The 17,736-nt window shown below is 37.8% G+C and overlaps 1 protein-coding gene across 1 annotated transcript in view; it reads left to right on the top strand.

The window, feature by feature from the left end:
• The window catches only part of LOC150089489 (uncharacterized), a 74,392-nt gene extending 66,949 nt beyond the window's left edge, over positions 1 to 7,443 (top strand). Inside the window, exons 5-6 of the mRNA XM_090389519.1 lie at positions 957 to 1,166; positions 6,585 to 7,443. Of these exons, the coding sequence (XP_090245645.1) occupies positions 957 to 1,166; positions 6,585 to 6,892 (518 nt within the window). The 3' untranslated portion in view covers positions 6,893 to 7,443. The remainder of the gene's footprint in view (positions 1 to 956; positions 1,167 to 6,584) is intronic.
• The last annotated feature ends 10,293 nt before the right edge of the window (positions 7,444 to 17,736 follow it).

Raw genomic sequence — 17,736 nt, 5'->3', positions numbered from 1 at the left:
CATTTTAAATCTCATATTGTACAAACAGCAATTGATCTACATGTTTATGTGGTAAGCTGTGCAAAGATTCCATGCATGCCAGCCACATCTTGCTAGCAGCTAGGTCATCAAACAGGCGCCTCCGTAGCCAGGTGGGCAGGAGCAGCAGTGCGTAACATACGCTTCTTGATTAGACCGGGGTTCGATCCCGTGACCACCAAATACGGATAATGCGGAAAGGTCAGGGAATGACCACCGCATATCCCCGGAGCAATATGGCATTCGTTGCTAATGCTCCTAAAAACCAAATAACAAGGTCATCAAACATCTTTAAGTTCATCAAGAAGTGGTGTTTTCGGATGTTTATTTTCAAAGTGTTGTTTGTAAGTCTTTGAATCTATCATCTGGGCCTTACAATCGCCACAAGTATGAATCAAAGCTTTCTGTGATGCAGTCTTTTGGTCATGCTAAAAAAGCAAAACCAAAACGTTTGCTTTTTCGGCTTCTTTTGCATCTTCTGCTGACCTCTTCCCGTCCTTCAAAGCTGAAAGACTTATGTTCGACAGTTCCTTAATAAAAACACAATAATTAACAACCAAATGGCAAAAAAAAACAAGTTGATCAAAAGCTCAACAGTGGAATATTAACCACAACACACAGACAACTTCCTCAACTGTCTACTGGCAAACAACAACATGTATTTGTCTGCAAGTACGTGTAGTACAATATCACAACAACTCGTCGTGAAGGCAAAATTTGATCTGCTGTGAGCTATTAAGACTATTCTTATAAATTCGCATGTATCATTTTTAAAGCTTAATATTATTACGTAATTTTTGAATAATATCAGCTGTCCTACTGATCTATTAATAAATTTCTTTCCTTCTTTCTTTTTTATTTAATTGTTACTTTAAAAATTTCATGACTATCAATTTCGTGACCTTAACCCGTCTATTCCGCTCTCTCTCTCCCCCCAGACAGTTCGGGACAAGTACGATGTACAGCCTGCTTGCCTGGACACACGGGGAACGACTGTAAAACATGCACGAAGGGTTACCAGTGGAGGGAAGAACGCTGCCTTCCTGAACGTTGTCTAGAGGTATGTCTGGAGAAAGAAAGCGCCGGGTGCCACGATTGTGTAGGAACAGGGCATGCCTTGGCGCCCACCGCGAGGAGAAGTAACTCAAGTAAGTGTGTCATTTCGCAGTGTCTTATATAAATTATTTTCGCAATATTATTAGTACTTATTATATTATGACGATAAGAACATTTCGTGATATCTGGTGTCAGTAGAATAGGCAATTATTGTTCCGTGACCCTAATTTCCCCTGCCTAGCAGTCTAATGATCCTGCTTGTGTCTCTACAGAAAGTTCAACTCCGATCATGACTGTCACGAGTCTACCAGCACTATTTTAGGCCATATCGGATGCAATAACGCCAAAAATTTGCATAAAGGATAAAAGATAGCTGCTATGGAAATAGATGGCAATAGCCACAGAAGAACACACTGAATGGCCACCAGATGAGGAAAGGTCTGGATTAGAATCCTGTCCGAGAGCGGATGAATTCTTTAGGGTTGGGTCTATTCAGTGTGGTTAATATTTTGGTTGTCGCTAGTGGTAAAATATCGATGATTGGGCAGCCTTATAAAGGTTTTCATCTGAAGTGTCTGCATTATTAGAGCAAGATTACGATGAGGAAAAGATTCGATGAAACAGCCAGGTATGGCAGAAATTGTCAGATTTCAAGGTTTGGAGAAAATTTCTGGTAAACTTGGACTCTGAGTTGGAAGTTTCCATACGCCTTAAACTCATATAGATGGAAGGGAAGGGTTCTATTCAACCCGAAGTGCAAAAATTCAAAGTTGGGAGAGAGCCCACTGGACTTCACGTTAGGATGAATAAAGTGAACAATGCAAACATTTTGCAGCACATTCTGCTCTTTAAAGAAAATGAGGGAAAGCAGACTAAGTCATACCCGAAAGAACATTGAAAGAGGTAGATAAAGCTTATATTAATTAAAAAGTGTAACTAGCGAACTGTCTGAAAGGCTCCATTTTCAAGATGACGGTGCACCTTGCATCTTAATGATGCCATTCCAAACCAAAAGAAAAAGAAAAGATTCTTTGGAAAATTGGCATACTTTCATACTCTCCTGGTAACCATTATAATTATCAAAATTTCTCCGGATTAAGTCCTCCTATTGGACATTCCTAAAACAACAGTGATGAAGGCGATTCTGTTGGTCGTAAATGTTTATTGCCGGGACATTGGAGCTAAATCACTCCACGAAGGTAACAAGTATTTTGCGTATACAGATGGCAAAGTTCGCTAAGTGGGGACATCAGTGGGTACGTTATGAGTTCACTTTTAAGCATAACTAATAGCTCCCGCAGTGCAAAGCCCACAGTAAATATTAACTGCCTAAACTAATACCCCTAACCGTTCATTTCTGATGATCTGTTCGTGGAAGGCACACAAAGTCCGCCAATAGCTGTAATTTAAACTAACGTTTCGCTCTAATCTATGGGAAGATGCAAAGAGCCGTTGCTATAAATCTCTAATGTCCGCATCAAAGAGTGAGAAAAAGCAATAATGAATACTCACCGTTGCCTTGCTTGCCTTTCGATTACACCCATTAATATAATAGTAGCGACCACCCGTCTCTGGAGCGCATTAATCATCATCCCGTGCGTAATCTCTTTATCCCCCATCCCCTCAGCCGATGCATAATGAGATGCGTACACCGAACAGATCCTCCATAAGCAGACACACAACTAATCTGAGCAGCGCTTCGTTATGACGAGAGTTTAATGATTTCTGGAAGATTAAGTGATAATGGTATTTTTATCGGTTAGTCAATTCAGGCAACGCCTTCGGATGGTTTTCCGAGATGGTGACATTAAGGTAGGTATAATCTGCGGATCGCGAAGAATTATTGACAGTATAGAAATGCGGCCAGAGTACTGCAAGAAATGTAAGGCTGCCTGCTGTAAACAGAGTTCATCACAAAGTTCACAGCTGTGTCATCCGCACTTCAATGGCTTGTATGGGCACGTGGCACTTAGGAGGGATTTTGTGAGGAAACTTTAGTTTTCTCAATATTCAGAAGTATCGAAGTTTTTACTCCTACTTAATAATCATTACCGGGTAATAATTATTACTGGATATTCATTCACGAGTGCAAAAGTTATTTAAATAATTTATATTCAGATTTAATCCATCCTGCAATTATGATTCTCCGTTGTGTTCACATTAAGGTATGGTCCATTTTTGTGGTCATGTTTCACCCATATTAATTGACCTTTTTGTAAAGTAATAGGAAATTATTGGATGACGTAGAAGAGGACTTAAAGATCATGAGTATAAGAAGTTTGACTTCTGGGAGGGCTTACTGGTGGAATATCGTTGAGAAGGTTAAGACCCACTCTGGGTTATAACGCCAGAAGAAGAAGAATAGGAAATTATTAACTTGAAAGCTGATTTAGCAAAGAGAGATTATTGGCGTTCTCTCGTATGACAGTACCTTCACTACGGTCATACAAGAAGGCACCCATTGATTCAGTAGTTCACACTAAACCAATGTTTCAGTTATTTAAAAATTTATTCCAAAATTTTCTAGAAAACGTGAGTTAATCTCGAAATCCTTCTGCTATCGAAAGCACTATTGCAGTGTCAGTTGTCAAAATGATTCGCTGAAATATTGTTATTCTTCGTATATTAACACTTTCATGGCTAAATGGCACTGTTCCTGTTATCATGTAAAGGAAAAACAAAATGTTCAAATTTATCGGACATTAGGAGATAGGGACTCATCAATGTATTTTCTAACTTGATCTTTCGGTAAAACTTGGTTACTTATTTCTCTATTCGAATGATATTTTTTGAAGTATTTCCATTGATTGGAAATCCTATCTATACTTTTGCTGATGATAGCACATTGCATTCCACCTTCCAGTTGAGGAAACCTTGCCCTGCACAAACAGCTTCAACTTCTAGAACATCTGGAAAATCCAATACCAGTTCCATAAATGCTGATCTCCAGTCTGGCAAAGACAACTTAGTTGATTTCAATCCTCCTAAAACTCAGTCTTGTCTTATATCTCGCAAAAAGGATTCTTCTGCTCCTATGCTTATCTTCGATGACAGTGATTTCTAGGCAAGATGATATATCTCTACTGGGAATTACCCTGACTTCTAATCGCTCTCGGCATGAGCACATTACAAATATTTCTTTCTCGGCATCTAAAAAACTTGGTTTTCTCTTTCGCTCTCGCCGCTACTTTTCACTCTGTACAAATCGCAAATCCGCCCTACCATGGAATATTATTCCCAATCGGGGTCAGCGTACCCAAAACCTCTCTGTCTTCTAGATTCCATTCGGAAGAGGACAGTTAGGTTAATTAATGATTCATCTCTAACAGAGTCTCTCCACTCTTTGTCTCATAGACGTTCTTTATCTGCTGCATGCCTTTTCTATAGATATTTCCTTGGGCACTGTTCTTCTGAATTGGCTTCTGTAATTCCGAAGCAGTCCGAATACGTGCCACAACCAGTCCTTTTACTCTCCGACTTCCAATTCACAGAACGAACTTTTTTTCTTCCTCATTTGTTCCTTCAACTTGAGTTTTCTGGAGCAATCTATCTTCGCATATTTCCTGAAAATTACAATCTACAGAAATTCAAGACTGTCAACAAGAAGCCTATCTTCTTTCATCTTCTCAACCTTCAAGGCACACACAAGGTCTTTCGTGTTTGGAGTTTTCATAAAAAAAAGTAACCGACGGAATAATTTTATTAAGTATGTTATTAAACGTTCAGCTAGAAACGGTTTTCATGAGAGGTGATGGAGAATGACAGGTCTTAAACCAATCATATTGATGATACGTGATGTCATAAGTATGTTTTCAATTGGCATAAAAGTTCGTGATACTAGAGCTGATCAAGTTCATTTATGTACCCTCAACCTTCTTCAAACAGTGTTTATGTTTGCTAGCCAATATTTCACTTTTATTTCTGAAAAAAAGAGATCAGCGTGTCACTGTTTAGTTTTTTTCCCACCACATCTTCAACTGTTCACGTTGGATTTAAGACTAATTGATTAATTAAATATTAATTAAGATAAAGACTGAAGTGACATTTTTGGCAATACATGGCCACATGTGCGTGTCACGATCTACCTGTTTTGATTTTTCATCTTCGTTCCATTCTGTATTAATTATCTTATTTGAAGGCTACGGAATGTGTTAAGTGTCGCACAAAATTCATGATAGATCTGTGGACATTTTTTAGGGGAGTGATATGTCACAAATGGAAACTATAGTATACATCGATATTGTTCGGAATTTTTTGTGACCCGTGTCCTCTACCTCAAATACAAAAATGGTTCGAAGTTTCCAATTCAGTAATGATTAGTATCTGAAAAAAGAGGCTGGGAAAAACTGAGCTAACTAATTTTACACTGACTCAATGGAGTTAATTTCGAATTGTAGACTGGGTAACCGAATTGTTCGGAATTGATTTTCCGCGTTTATGTGCCGGAACTGCAGCAATTCATTTAACGAGACATGATCAACACTGTGACACTCGAGAATAAAAAAAAAGAAGACTTTTATGGCATCTCAGTCTTTATTTTTCTTAGCTGTGCCAAATAGAGCTAGTTACTAGCCGTGGCTACTCATTAATATGTCTTTTCGGACACTAAGTTGGACCTGGCGTTGTGCCCAGGCTTCAGAAGGGAAATCTGTCACGTACCAGCAACTACAGACCAAATGTGACACTAAGTTATGTAACCAACATTTAATAATGGACAAACTGAAGCTTTAACGCATATTAAGGAAATTAAAGTTTTGAATGTAAATTTACACGCTATCATTGAGCGCATCAATGATACTTATAATTACAGTAGAGAAACCCTCGCTTTGATACATTTATCGACTATTTTATAGCTTGAATCAATAGAAGTATGAACCTCTTGGACATTGAACCGAGGCCATAAACATGGATTGTACATTGTTGAACCAATGCAGGAAGCATCTGGATTTGCGTTATATCAATTGCTCCAAATTCCACGGAACAGGTTATGATTTGTTCTATGCATTTTTATTTTTTATTTTTACAAAATTCTATTCTATCCATAATCCTGAACAACTATACTGAATCTGCGTTACATTTATTGACTATTTTATGTTGTACTCGTACGCAGTATCACATTTTAAATTGCGTGCTAAAATGCACGCTTCCAACTTAAATGAATTAGTTTCGCGCATATTTAAATTGTTTATAATATTCTAAGATTCGTATTACCCACTAATGACCTTTTAACTAGAGCAGTTGTTTCCAAACCACTGATGAAACATTCAACGTTGCGCAATAATACACAGAAGCAAACAAAAAGCATTTGCCCTATTACGGGCAAAAATTTGTCAATACGAAAGAACTTATTTTCATCCGATAGTGGTATTCAAAGTAGGGAAAGGGTGAAGACTTCTGAACTAGATTAATTGGTTAATTAATGTAGGTTAATTTATATCATTATAGCAATTAAGCGTATCCTGTATGTGAGTAATTGACTGGACTCATACTGTGCGTTATTTTATTTCCAGATCGTACTATCGCCGATGGAACAGTCCCACTGGTAGCAGTCCTGGTAACCCTGGGGATCCTCTTGCTGGTAGCCGCGATGGCCACGTGTTACCGTTATTGGTCACAAAGGAGAACTCGCCCTCGTTTGCCATTCTGGAGCATCGAACTGCGCGAGGACAAAATGAACCTAAGTTCCGAATGCCATTATCAACACCTAGATGCGGCGACTAGCAGGGTGGTGCAGGCGCAAAACGACGACACGGATGCCGATAAGCCAAATTCACCGACTTCATCTCCATCAAGGTCGTACAATACTCTGAACCTGTGACATTGTTATCGTGAAACATGTGACACTCGAGCACGTCAGTATTCGCCTTTCATATGTTTAATTAAGTATTTATCGACCTCTCACTCCTCGTGGTTGATAGCACACACTGCCACAGTGAAGTAACTCCCCACTAGGTGGTGTTACTAGCGCGATCATTGCCGGACGAGTACAAGCAGTCTGCAATCTAAAATTCGGCCTGGATGAAAAATAGAAGAAGAGAAAAGGTAAATGAATATTAATCGGGGATGACATCCATCAGTGGAGAAACTCGTGAATGGTCGCTAAGCAACAAACGCGGAGGAGCTTCATAATTTTGTCGATTTAAAGTGGAGTTTTATAAATGGACTTCGTGTCACGCCATAGAGGAGGACTTGAAGCATTAGAAGTTATTATTTGTTTTAATTTTTGTATATTGTACTCACAATTTCAAGTTGGACATACTGTATCACCAATATTGTTTCATTGAATCTGATGTTCTGAACATGTGACTGTATAAATTATCCATCAATTTACATGTTTTATACGACTGCTGGCTAAAACAAAGAAATAATAAAGAGAAAGAGATGGTAACTTATTTTCCCTTGTAAAGAATTTATTAAAATATATCACAATTATCGGTATGCGGTGGCTGTTTTTAATCCGAGTAATCAATTTTTGCAATGAAAATTCAAATTGCGTGACATCTGCTATCTTCTTCAGTTAATTAAACTTGAAAGAATGATGGGTTAATTCATTAACTAATCGAAAAAGATATCAAGAGAATAACGAAATGAAGGTTTTATTCTATAGACGAATTCTACAGTTGGTTCTCAACATTTCACGACCCTTTTCAAGATTACTTAATGAGAAGGGGGTGGTTACAATCCTGGTTTGTCTTCAACCATCTTCATAATCGTTCCTGGTTCGTCTTCAGACAAACCAGGAACGATTTTATTAGTCAAATATAAAAGTGGGAAAGATGCGTAATTTAAGAGTCTCGGTTGCCCAAAAGTTTAGATAAAAACCCAAAATTTAACGTTCACTCGTTGCTTATCCATTCTCGAATATCGAATTGCCGTGACAACCTATGTTCATGACGCGCTATTGCTTGCTGAAGTAAGGCAAAGTTGATCAATGATGCATGGACAAGCTCTGTATACAGAGTGGTAGAACAGAAACTATATTATCTGAGGTGTTCAGAAACTATGTTGATGCAGCCTCAAAATTATTTGTGACTTTCCTTTGCTGAAACAAGCTACTAGAGCAAACTTTTTTCAGCAAAGGAAACTTTTTTTCTAGCAACTAACTGACTAGAAGAAAAAATGCTTTTGCTCTCCGCTTCTTAAAAAGACTTTGACAATAAAAAGTAGAAAACCCCCGAGTTAAAAAACGAATGTTGCTTTGGTAAAAAATGAGAAAAACTTTGTTAAAGCAATGTGTAAATAATAGCGAAGGAATTCAGCAAGATGAAGGACACAGTGCGATTATATCATTTTTTCCCCACCGCCATCTTGAACAGGAAGAAAACGTGTTAAATTGAATTTTTCAGGCAGTAGAAGTAAGTATTGATTGGGTAATAATTGTGGATGAATATGCAAGAGTAGCGTGTCTGGCTTCATAAATAATGCAGAAATGGTTAATAAAGTGAAAGGTCCAGCAGAAAAAAAAAATTATGGCTTTCTCTTTCTCAAATAATTCCATTAAAAAGAAAACAGTATTTCTTATTTTCGTTCACACTATTAAGATGCCGACAAATGAGAGAGGGAAGAAGCATTCTCAAACACGATTCACTGAAAATAACTTTCTCCTTTCCGATCCTGTTTGGACACTGCTTTTTGTTAACAACAGTAAGCCTGCTTACTAATTCTGAGCAACCTCTACATATCTAGAGAACATCCATATCTTGTACAGTTTGAGATGTCTTCTACAAATGCAGAACATGTTATAAAACAGTATTTTTCACATCGAAAAAGGTCAAAAGAAAATAACAAATTGGTAAGTTCATATGGTTTCACCCTGTGGGACACTGAGAGACAGGACACGTGGCAAACCTCACCGAACTGACTCTCCTCTTTCCATGAAGGGCCTAGACTCCAATCAGGGACTGGACAGCTGTCCCACCTGTTTCTGCCCTCGAAATTTCTTTTTTATTACAGATAACAGGGTGTGCGTTACTGTTTCATAGGCGAGTCTTTGTAGGTTCCAGTCTAATGGTCAAAGTTTCTGCTAATTCTTCTTTTAGTCCTTAGAGGGAGTCTGTCTTTGCAATTGAATGCATTCTACATCCTATTACGACACAGCTTAAACTAACTGTTTCAACTTCTCTTTAAATAAAAATACATGTCCGCGCACACAGGTCAGAAGTCCTTGTAAGTAGTCAGTACACGCTACACACACAGAAGCCATCAAAAGAAATGGCATGCTACAGCAGTTTGGATTTGTCTCCTACTCAGCTTAATCACTACGAAGGTCAACATGCATAATCGGAGTAGCAATTGACCATGCTTTCGTGGAGTGTGATTTCTGGTCTCAATCTGATTAAATAAAATATAAAAATCAATCGCAGCATTGTAAATGTTTATGCTCGAGCGATTAATGATCCGAAACTCGTGTTCTTCCCATCTGCACATTCAAACCGGTGTTCTTGAAGTGGCTCCTTTATCCAAATATGGAGGTAGATCAGATCAGAAGAATAAGGAGGTTGTTCCAGCATCTCCCGAGTTTGCTGCAATTGTTTAACATCTCTGTGGTGGCTGAGTACGCTATTGGACTGAAGATTAATACCACATTCTAGCAGTTATTAATCATTAATAATCCCTTGTAATACGGCATTATGGTGGCACGGGAAGGTTAAGCACCAGTCACTGTAAAGAACGATAATTTGGCAATGAGTTAGATTATGGTATCATGCCAGAACTGATCGTCCTGGTGCCCTCGTCTTTGATGAAATAGCCAACTTTCTATGATCCTGTGCGCCAACTTGACAGTCGTACAAAATCTTCCGCGAATTAATTTCATGCGTATATGGAACGATGACTTTCTGCAGGCTTATAAACACTCGACGTGATACGGAATTGCATGCTGCTGATGATGATGAAAGGAATGCTGGTGTTCTAGAAAGTTTCAGCCGTGTATTTGATGGTATTTTTAAAATGTATCACTTTTACATAAATAGTTTTAATTGATGTTTTTATCTTATTTTAAAAAATTACAATATTGTAGTTCGAAACTGCTTTAATTTCTCTGGAATTCTGAGAATAACCCAAGAGTGTTACTAATGCTCTCTGTACGCTCTGCAGATTTTAATTTTTATAACCGCAAAAACTGTCCGCAGTTTTTGCGGTTATAAAAATATATCTGGTCCTTCCCCCCCTTAATAGCTTTTATAATAATTAATTACATGTGGATTTATTCTTGCAGGTTACGATGTATAGTATTTTAAGGTCATAAATATTAAATTTAGAGATGTCAATATTTTGTATAAATTAGACATTATTTCACTCATTTACATACTTTGATGTTATACATCAACGGTATGCTTGAAATAATGCATAATTTATACGAAATATTTTCGTCTCAAAAAGTTAATATTTATAATCTTAGAAGTTCACTCACTGTTATGTAGGATCTGTAAGGCGGATTGGTGCAAGATCTTTCTTAATTAAATCATCTAAATCTTCTGTGGATTTCTCCTTCTCGAAATACTCCCCCTCGAACTATGTACACTTTTGCCACCGTCGTAGCCACGCATTAAATGTTTCTTGCAAGCCATTTTTCGAAAGACTAAGAAAGTCTTCTGTTGTGACTCTGAGAGCATCGTTATGACAGACGTGAAACGCTTGCCGTTTAGAGCGTTCTTCAGATGTAGAAATATGAAGAAATCACACGGGGTTAAGTCCGGAGAAAAAGGGGGATGTGGCAGAACTCGGCATCTATGGCAGTGATCATTGCTTGCCCAATATTAGCCGTATGGGGTCTGGAATTCTTTTGATGGAGAAACCACTTCACACCAGAAAGTTCGGTCACACCGGAATTGGCGCCCACCGGTATTGTACTATCTCCAGTGGTGCGGGATTTTGTGCGTTTCAGCTCTAAGGTTCTGCACCACCACCACAGATAAACAAGGTGGAGATGGACAAATGCCTAGGACCAGCGATACCACACACACACACATGGTGGTCCTACCAAGATTCATTACCATATGCTTCACTCATCTCTTGAACTGTTTCCGATGCATTTAGAACCCGCCTAACACAATCACATATCGCTGTTCAATCTGTATATTAGACACGATACTTGCTTCAAAACGATCGTCAGTGACACATGGCTAAAAAAAAACAAAAAAAAACTCTTCACGCAACACTAGCTCGACAAATACTGGCACGCGCAGAGTCTGCTCAGTAGCTATCAGGGAGAGCGCCTCTAGCGGCAGTTGTGGAAAGTTCGAGCGCTAAACATAAAATCTTGCACCAGTCTGCGAATTAAATGATCACCCCGCGTATATTTCTTACTTCGATGCGATACAATTACAGTAATTCTGAATAACGAATGCTTCTAGTCAACGAGGGAGTAGAGTAGTTAGCGCGTTTGACTTTACCGCGGTTCGCACCCAAGTACTTTTGTCGTCTGCATAACAAGACTTGTTTTGACTCGTTAAATTTTATAGACTATGCATGATGTACCAGCACCTTGCAAAAGATATCTTTACTCTTCTTAAATTTTAAAAGAAATCACAAAAGCTTAAAGACTTATTCAAAAAATTAGAATAATAAAGGTTTGATCTTTATTTTGTCCCACCCTTCTTTATGTCACGAAATAAAACATGCAGAATTAAAACAAGTGAAATGAAAACATGAGAATTAAAATGTGAAATCACGTTTTTCGCGTGTTTTAATTTTCATAATGGCAAAGATTCCGGGAGGAAAGTGCACTTTTTTTTTCAGGGGTGGGGGGTTCGGAGTCTAATTTCTTTTAACTTCATGCCTTTCACTTCATTTTAATTTAATTTCATTTTTCCAGCCAGGAGGCAAGTTTTGTAAATATGTATAGAAGCATTTATTGAATTATATAATGTAATAAATGCAATTATAAAAATAATAATTAATACGTACCTCACTTACTGTAAAAAGTAAAGACATTACTTTTCGTAATGCTTTAAATTTAATTTTTAAAATAATCAAATTGTTGCACACAGTAATTCGCAACTCCAGCAACATCTACTCAGAAAATTTGTTTCCCAATTGAAACAAAATGTTACTTTCACATTACTAAGGTCGCGATTTATTTTTAATTTATCTGTCGCTTAATTTGTCATTATGTAATGAATTGCTTGAACCGTAATTGGGGGTCAAATTGGATTTCTCGTCTTTCTTCGGTGAAATGGGCACATTAGACAAAGCAATCAGTCAACGTCTTCTCTTCGCTGCATCTCACCCTTAGCAAGAAAAATTATCTTGTTAAACGCGCAACCTCTGTTTGCTAGGTTTTTGTAATATTAGTTATCCTTTTCTCTTCCTTGTCATCAGAATTCTCGAGATGGCAGCGGTCGTAATGAGCAAAACGAAAAACTCCGGCTTGTTTTGTAATTTTACTTAATCTTTTCTCTTCATTATCGTCGAGATTCTTGAGATGGTGACGGTTTTAATGAGCAAAATGAAAAACTCCAGCTTGATTTCTTTTTTTCACTTAAGATGAAAGGAAAATATTCCAGTTGGAGACTTATATCAACCCCCTTTTGCGAAATACTCGGAGAATACGCGTTCTAACAAGCTGTTTTTTTTTGTGTGATAATATTACCATCACGCAAGAAATAATTATTTAAGCAAACACGTATGCGGGCTGAAAAGTCATTCTCAGCGAGTTGTGTCCATTCGCATATAAAGGCAAACAGATTAACAAACACGGTATTCATTAATACTGCTACTACTAGTAAGGACTTGAATTCAGTTACGAAAATAAAGTTAACGAGTTTCGAAGTGTCCTAGTAATTGCCCACACTGGATCATATTTCTAAGATCATGTTATCATATTTCTAAGATCATGTTTCTTCGGTAATCTGTCTTTAGAAAGCAAAAAAAATCTTTCCGTTATTCGTAGTTGCCTTTCTGTAGCAACCCCGATAAAAATACAGTTGTTTCAAGTTCTGACAACGAGACATCTAGAAACATCTTTGAAAACGAATATAATTTATCCAATACAAAACTTGTCCAGATTTCAGACCCTTTATTCCATTGTTGAAGACACATCGCTGATACAGAACTCTACCCAACAAAAATAAGGTACCAACCGCCAATTCCATACCTAAAAGCAGACTTTTACTGAACGTTCTGAAGGCATTTGACCTCTTAGGGAAATTGGTCCAAGCTGGAACTAAGTTTTCGAGGAATATTGCCGAAAATATTGCAAAGTTTCTGTTCTTAGATGAGATCGATGAATTTGTTGTTTTTGTGACAAGTTTCCTTCGAGATTAAAACTCCTCATCACTGGAAGGATTAAAATTCCGTTGCACTGGAAAAGGATCAACACGTCAAAGAGGTGGCTTTCCTGTAGATCCGTAAGAATGATGAGGAATCAATACGCAGTTCTTTTCTTATAAAACCACCTGCAGAAGTTAATAAGAGAAGCCCGATATTTCGAGAGGAAAGACTTCCAGTTTACAAACCTCTGTCTCTCTAAACAACTTTCTGAAGACAGATAATTTACGATGGTTATAAGATTCTCTGCAATGGCCTTCCGCATTTGCATCAGTCACAGTCTAAAGTAGAAAGCGGATTTACAGCCTGTAAATAACGGTCTACGCATCCCATTAATCCTCAAAAATAGCTCTGCTTTATATCCCACTGTCCTACAAACTAAAAAAAAACAATCTTGAAATGAAAATGTTCAATTTTAAACACATTTTACTAATTTTGTAAAAGGAAAGCTGGTTCATGAGATAACCGTGTATGCAATTATGCTCGTCTTCCCTTAAACTTTTTTATTCATGAAAGAAAAAAAAGAATCTTTCCATCTACATAAGGAAAAGACGTATTACAAAGAACAACTCAATTTTCATTGCTGTAAAGCTGCGCCTGGTGGTAGACTTAAATTGGCAAACAGTCCATAATGGCTGTTATGAAATCCGTTCAAAAGCTTAGAATTAAAGCCCATCACGCAGTTTAAAGAAATGGAATTATTCATCGCGTTAAGTAACGTTTAAAATTTCGCTAAATCTCTCTATTAATATGTTCTTTGATACTGCGCTTTCTTCGTTTCTTAATTCGCGCAGTCTGGCAATTCTTTTTTTTGAGAAGGAGATAAAAAAGAGGAGATGGAAAAGGCCCCTTTAACGAGAAAGCCAGCCAGGAAGGTTTTTCTTGCTGAGAGCGACGATTGTTTTCACATTAGACCCCGCATTTATTTACCGATTAACGGTAGACGTTCATTTTGTCGTTATTTACTGAAACGATAGAAAAAAGGTTGGTCGATCACCTGCGCTGGAAGGTCAAGAGAGGATAATTCTAAGGACGATGCGACTTGTCGAAGTACGTAGCGCTTATTAAATGCGCCAGCAATATCGGTTAGCGAATGACCTCGTTGATAAGTTGGTTCGAATAATGTTCTCCATTCTCTAATAACTACGCCATAATTCCCAATGGTTGCTATGGTTACTGAGTGACGCTCTGGTGGCGTTAAACGAAACACAACTGCTGATGATGGAAGATTTGCGCAGTTTATGGGTGAATATTAAGTTTAATACATTGTAACCGAGTAATTTTCTCTATCCCCTCCCCCCAGATAGTCCCCACGTTTTTTGTTTTGTTTTTCCAATCTCCACACATTTGGAAAGGGGTCGGGTTTGAATCGTGCGGTCGTTGTTCGAAACGAGACACGCAAACGGGCCTTAGAACGCACATTTCATCGATACGATACAGGAACAACTCGTGGCCTACTTTGGCACTAATCCAAATAAGGCAGTGCGTGGGCGAGTCTGAGTGAACGGCACTTCGTTACGGGGATCAATGTACTTTCGTTTTCTTTTGAACTCACGAGGAATACAGCAGCGCACAGAAAGCTTCTGAAAACTAAAAATGAAACATAATTCAAGTGGCTGTTAAAGTGATTGAAAATGATAAAGCCTCATGAAAAACGAATCAGAGTTATTTTAACAAAAGTGCACAATATTAATGCAGCATAAATTAATAAGTAGTATAAAGCACTTGAGCCTTCCAGTTGAGGAGTCCAAACACGATTGGACTCCTCAACGACCTGAATATCAACCCTGAGACGATTTGCGTCGACAAAGCCTACAAATCAAAACTTTTAGCTGATACCTACACAATCCTGCAATTTTAAATCTTTCGTATCACCATCGCTTTACGTGGCTACTGTGTTCGAAGATGATATGCGCTCCTTCTCCTGTTCCTGACAGCATCTTCCCGGTATCCCCACACTCTTTTAGACAGACGCTGAACGTATTTAGAGCATTATGTCGGACCTAATCTGTCTTAACTTCTGTAATTAATTGACTTAATCTCTGTATATTTTATTTTACCCAATATTGATACTGTATTCACTTTTATAATTCTGTTACCCTCCTAGCATTTGATTGCTGCCAAGGGGTGGATGTAACTTTTCTTTACCTGATTAAATAAATACATAAAATAATCCGTGGAAAGACCATGTACAGTGACTCATAACTGTAAAGCACAGCTTTCCATTTGTCTAAGGTCCAAAAATGGTAGGCCTCACACAAAGCTAGACAGTTTATGGTTTATAACCGTTTTTAGTTTATAAACTATAAACCAGGGTAATTTGTGGCTTGTGGACAACTGTACTATTGTTGTAACTCATACCTTGCAGCGTCCTGTGCACTGTACTGGCGCTGATATATGTTGCAATCGTATTATAGTGTGTGAGCACTGCGACAAGTTGATCTCTATTCCAAGTGGACGATTCTCTGCAGGGCTCTCCTGTCGTGTTCCTTCAGCTTCGGAGATTTTCCAGTTCGGTTTGTGATAGGTTCGGCACCAGTCCGCTTCCATTTGCAGATCACATCACCGATCACAACCCTAAGGACCTTCAAGTGCTGTTGTAATGTTACGTACAGATCAATCGCTTATGTGACTCCCTATTTTCATTCCGCGCTGGAAATGCGTTGACTCTGTCGAGCGCAGCATCTTGCATTCACAATCATAGTATCTTCTCGAAGGCTTACGAGCATATTCACAATCGTGTCTGACATGTGGTGCTTGAATAGAAGGTGACCAACAATCAACAGATAGTTGGTCCGAATATTAATGGTATTTGATATTTGGACACCATTACAATTACCAGAAAACTCAGAAAAAGACCAAACCTCACCGACTCCTTTGAAAGCTTTTGAGTTAGCACTCGTGTTTTCTTCGGCCTCCCAATGTATCTCAAATATATCGCGCAACGTAATTTCACCTACTTTACGTCAAGTGCTGTTACCTTTTAGGATTGTATTATCAGAGCTCTTCTGGCAATAGACGGCTAATGAACTTATTAGTTAGGGCTGAAGTTTCCACCCACTAAATAACTGGAAAATATAATTCAATCACTGGACCGTTGAGCTTCAACTACTAAGAAACCAACCCTTGAAGATTTTTGCTGCACTAGACGCCAAGTTCCAGTGATGAGAAGATCATATTTAATACAGATGAAGGAACATTTTGATCTGTTAGCTCGGATCTGCCCTCAAAGCAAACAGATCAATCCAGGAACAATATGGGACATAAACCGAAAACGTATATTCGCCATATCGAAATCCAATCTCCTCTTCTTCCTTAAAACGTATGCATATAAATACTGTATAGTGTTTTATGTGCAGATACAATACGATATATAACTACAATATAATTTTGTATATTTAAAATTGCTTTTATCAATAAATAAAACAATTCGTCATACACAACATGTCCTAAAATTAGGCCTTACTATAAATTCCTTACTATAAGGAATTACTACATGATAGAGGAATAAGAGAACATAGAGAGGATTTTTTGTTTTTAGTTTTTCCTGTTAGAAAAAAAAAGTAGTTAAATACGCTTTAAAAATAATATAAAATATTCATATACCTAAGTAATGAGTTATACTGTACAGTAAGCTGTTTAGAATTCGGCATTTTTGAATTTTTTTTCCTTCTAGAATCTGGCATCGATGAATATGATCGATAACCGAATTATTTACGTCTAAAAGAGAAAAAATTTAATGCTAAAAGAGTAAATGTAAACGTTTTAAAACATTTACAACGACTGCTGATCCTAGTTAAAAATGTAAATTGCTGTCGCTTTGTTAAATGTAAACAAATGACAAAATTCGAAGTCAAAGGGAATGTTGTCCTTTGCTGTAATGTGCAATTTAAATGCGTGTCTGATACAAAATCAGAAAGAACGCTCACCAGAAAAAATACTTTCGCATTGGAGGATTAAAAAAAAAAAAAAAATCTGTTTTTCTTAAGGAATAATTATAAGGACGAATGCGCAATCTTTGTCAATTTACGTGAGACTTTTTTTATTATTATTTGCCGTGAAGAAACTGTCAATTTCTCTTTATTTTTTTTTGGTCACCAATACATTGAAAGAACAGAATTCATGAGATACCTGGTCAACGTGACGCTGTCACCCCTCTCCCTAGTGGACGAACCAACACTTGGGAGGTAAATAGGTACGTCTAGAATGCGTGTAGACTCTAGAGGCATCTCTGAACGGTCCAGGTTATATGTCCATCCTTGCAGGCCATCTGCATTCCTTCATGGTCATCGTGCACCCATAGGGCAATGGACTCTTCCAGCAGGACAATGCGCCTCCCAACAGAGCCCTGGTGACGAAAACGTGGTTCAAAGAGCATTCCACAGATTTTAG

This window comes from Mastigoproctus giganteus, chromosome 2 (assembly GCF_048544385.1).
Source record: "Mastigoproctus giganteus isolate SK-2022 chromosome 2, ASM4854438v1, whole genome shotgun sequence".
NCBI lineage: Eukaryota > Metazoa > Arthropoda > Arachnida > Uropygi > Thelyphonidae > Mastigoproctus > Mastigoproctus giganteus.
This window is presented reverse-complemented; position numbering and strand designations above follow the sequence as displayed.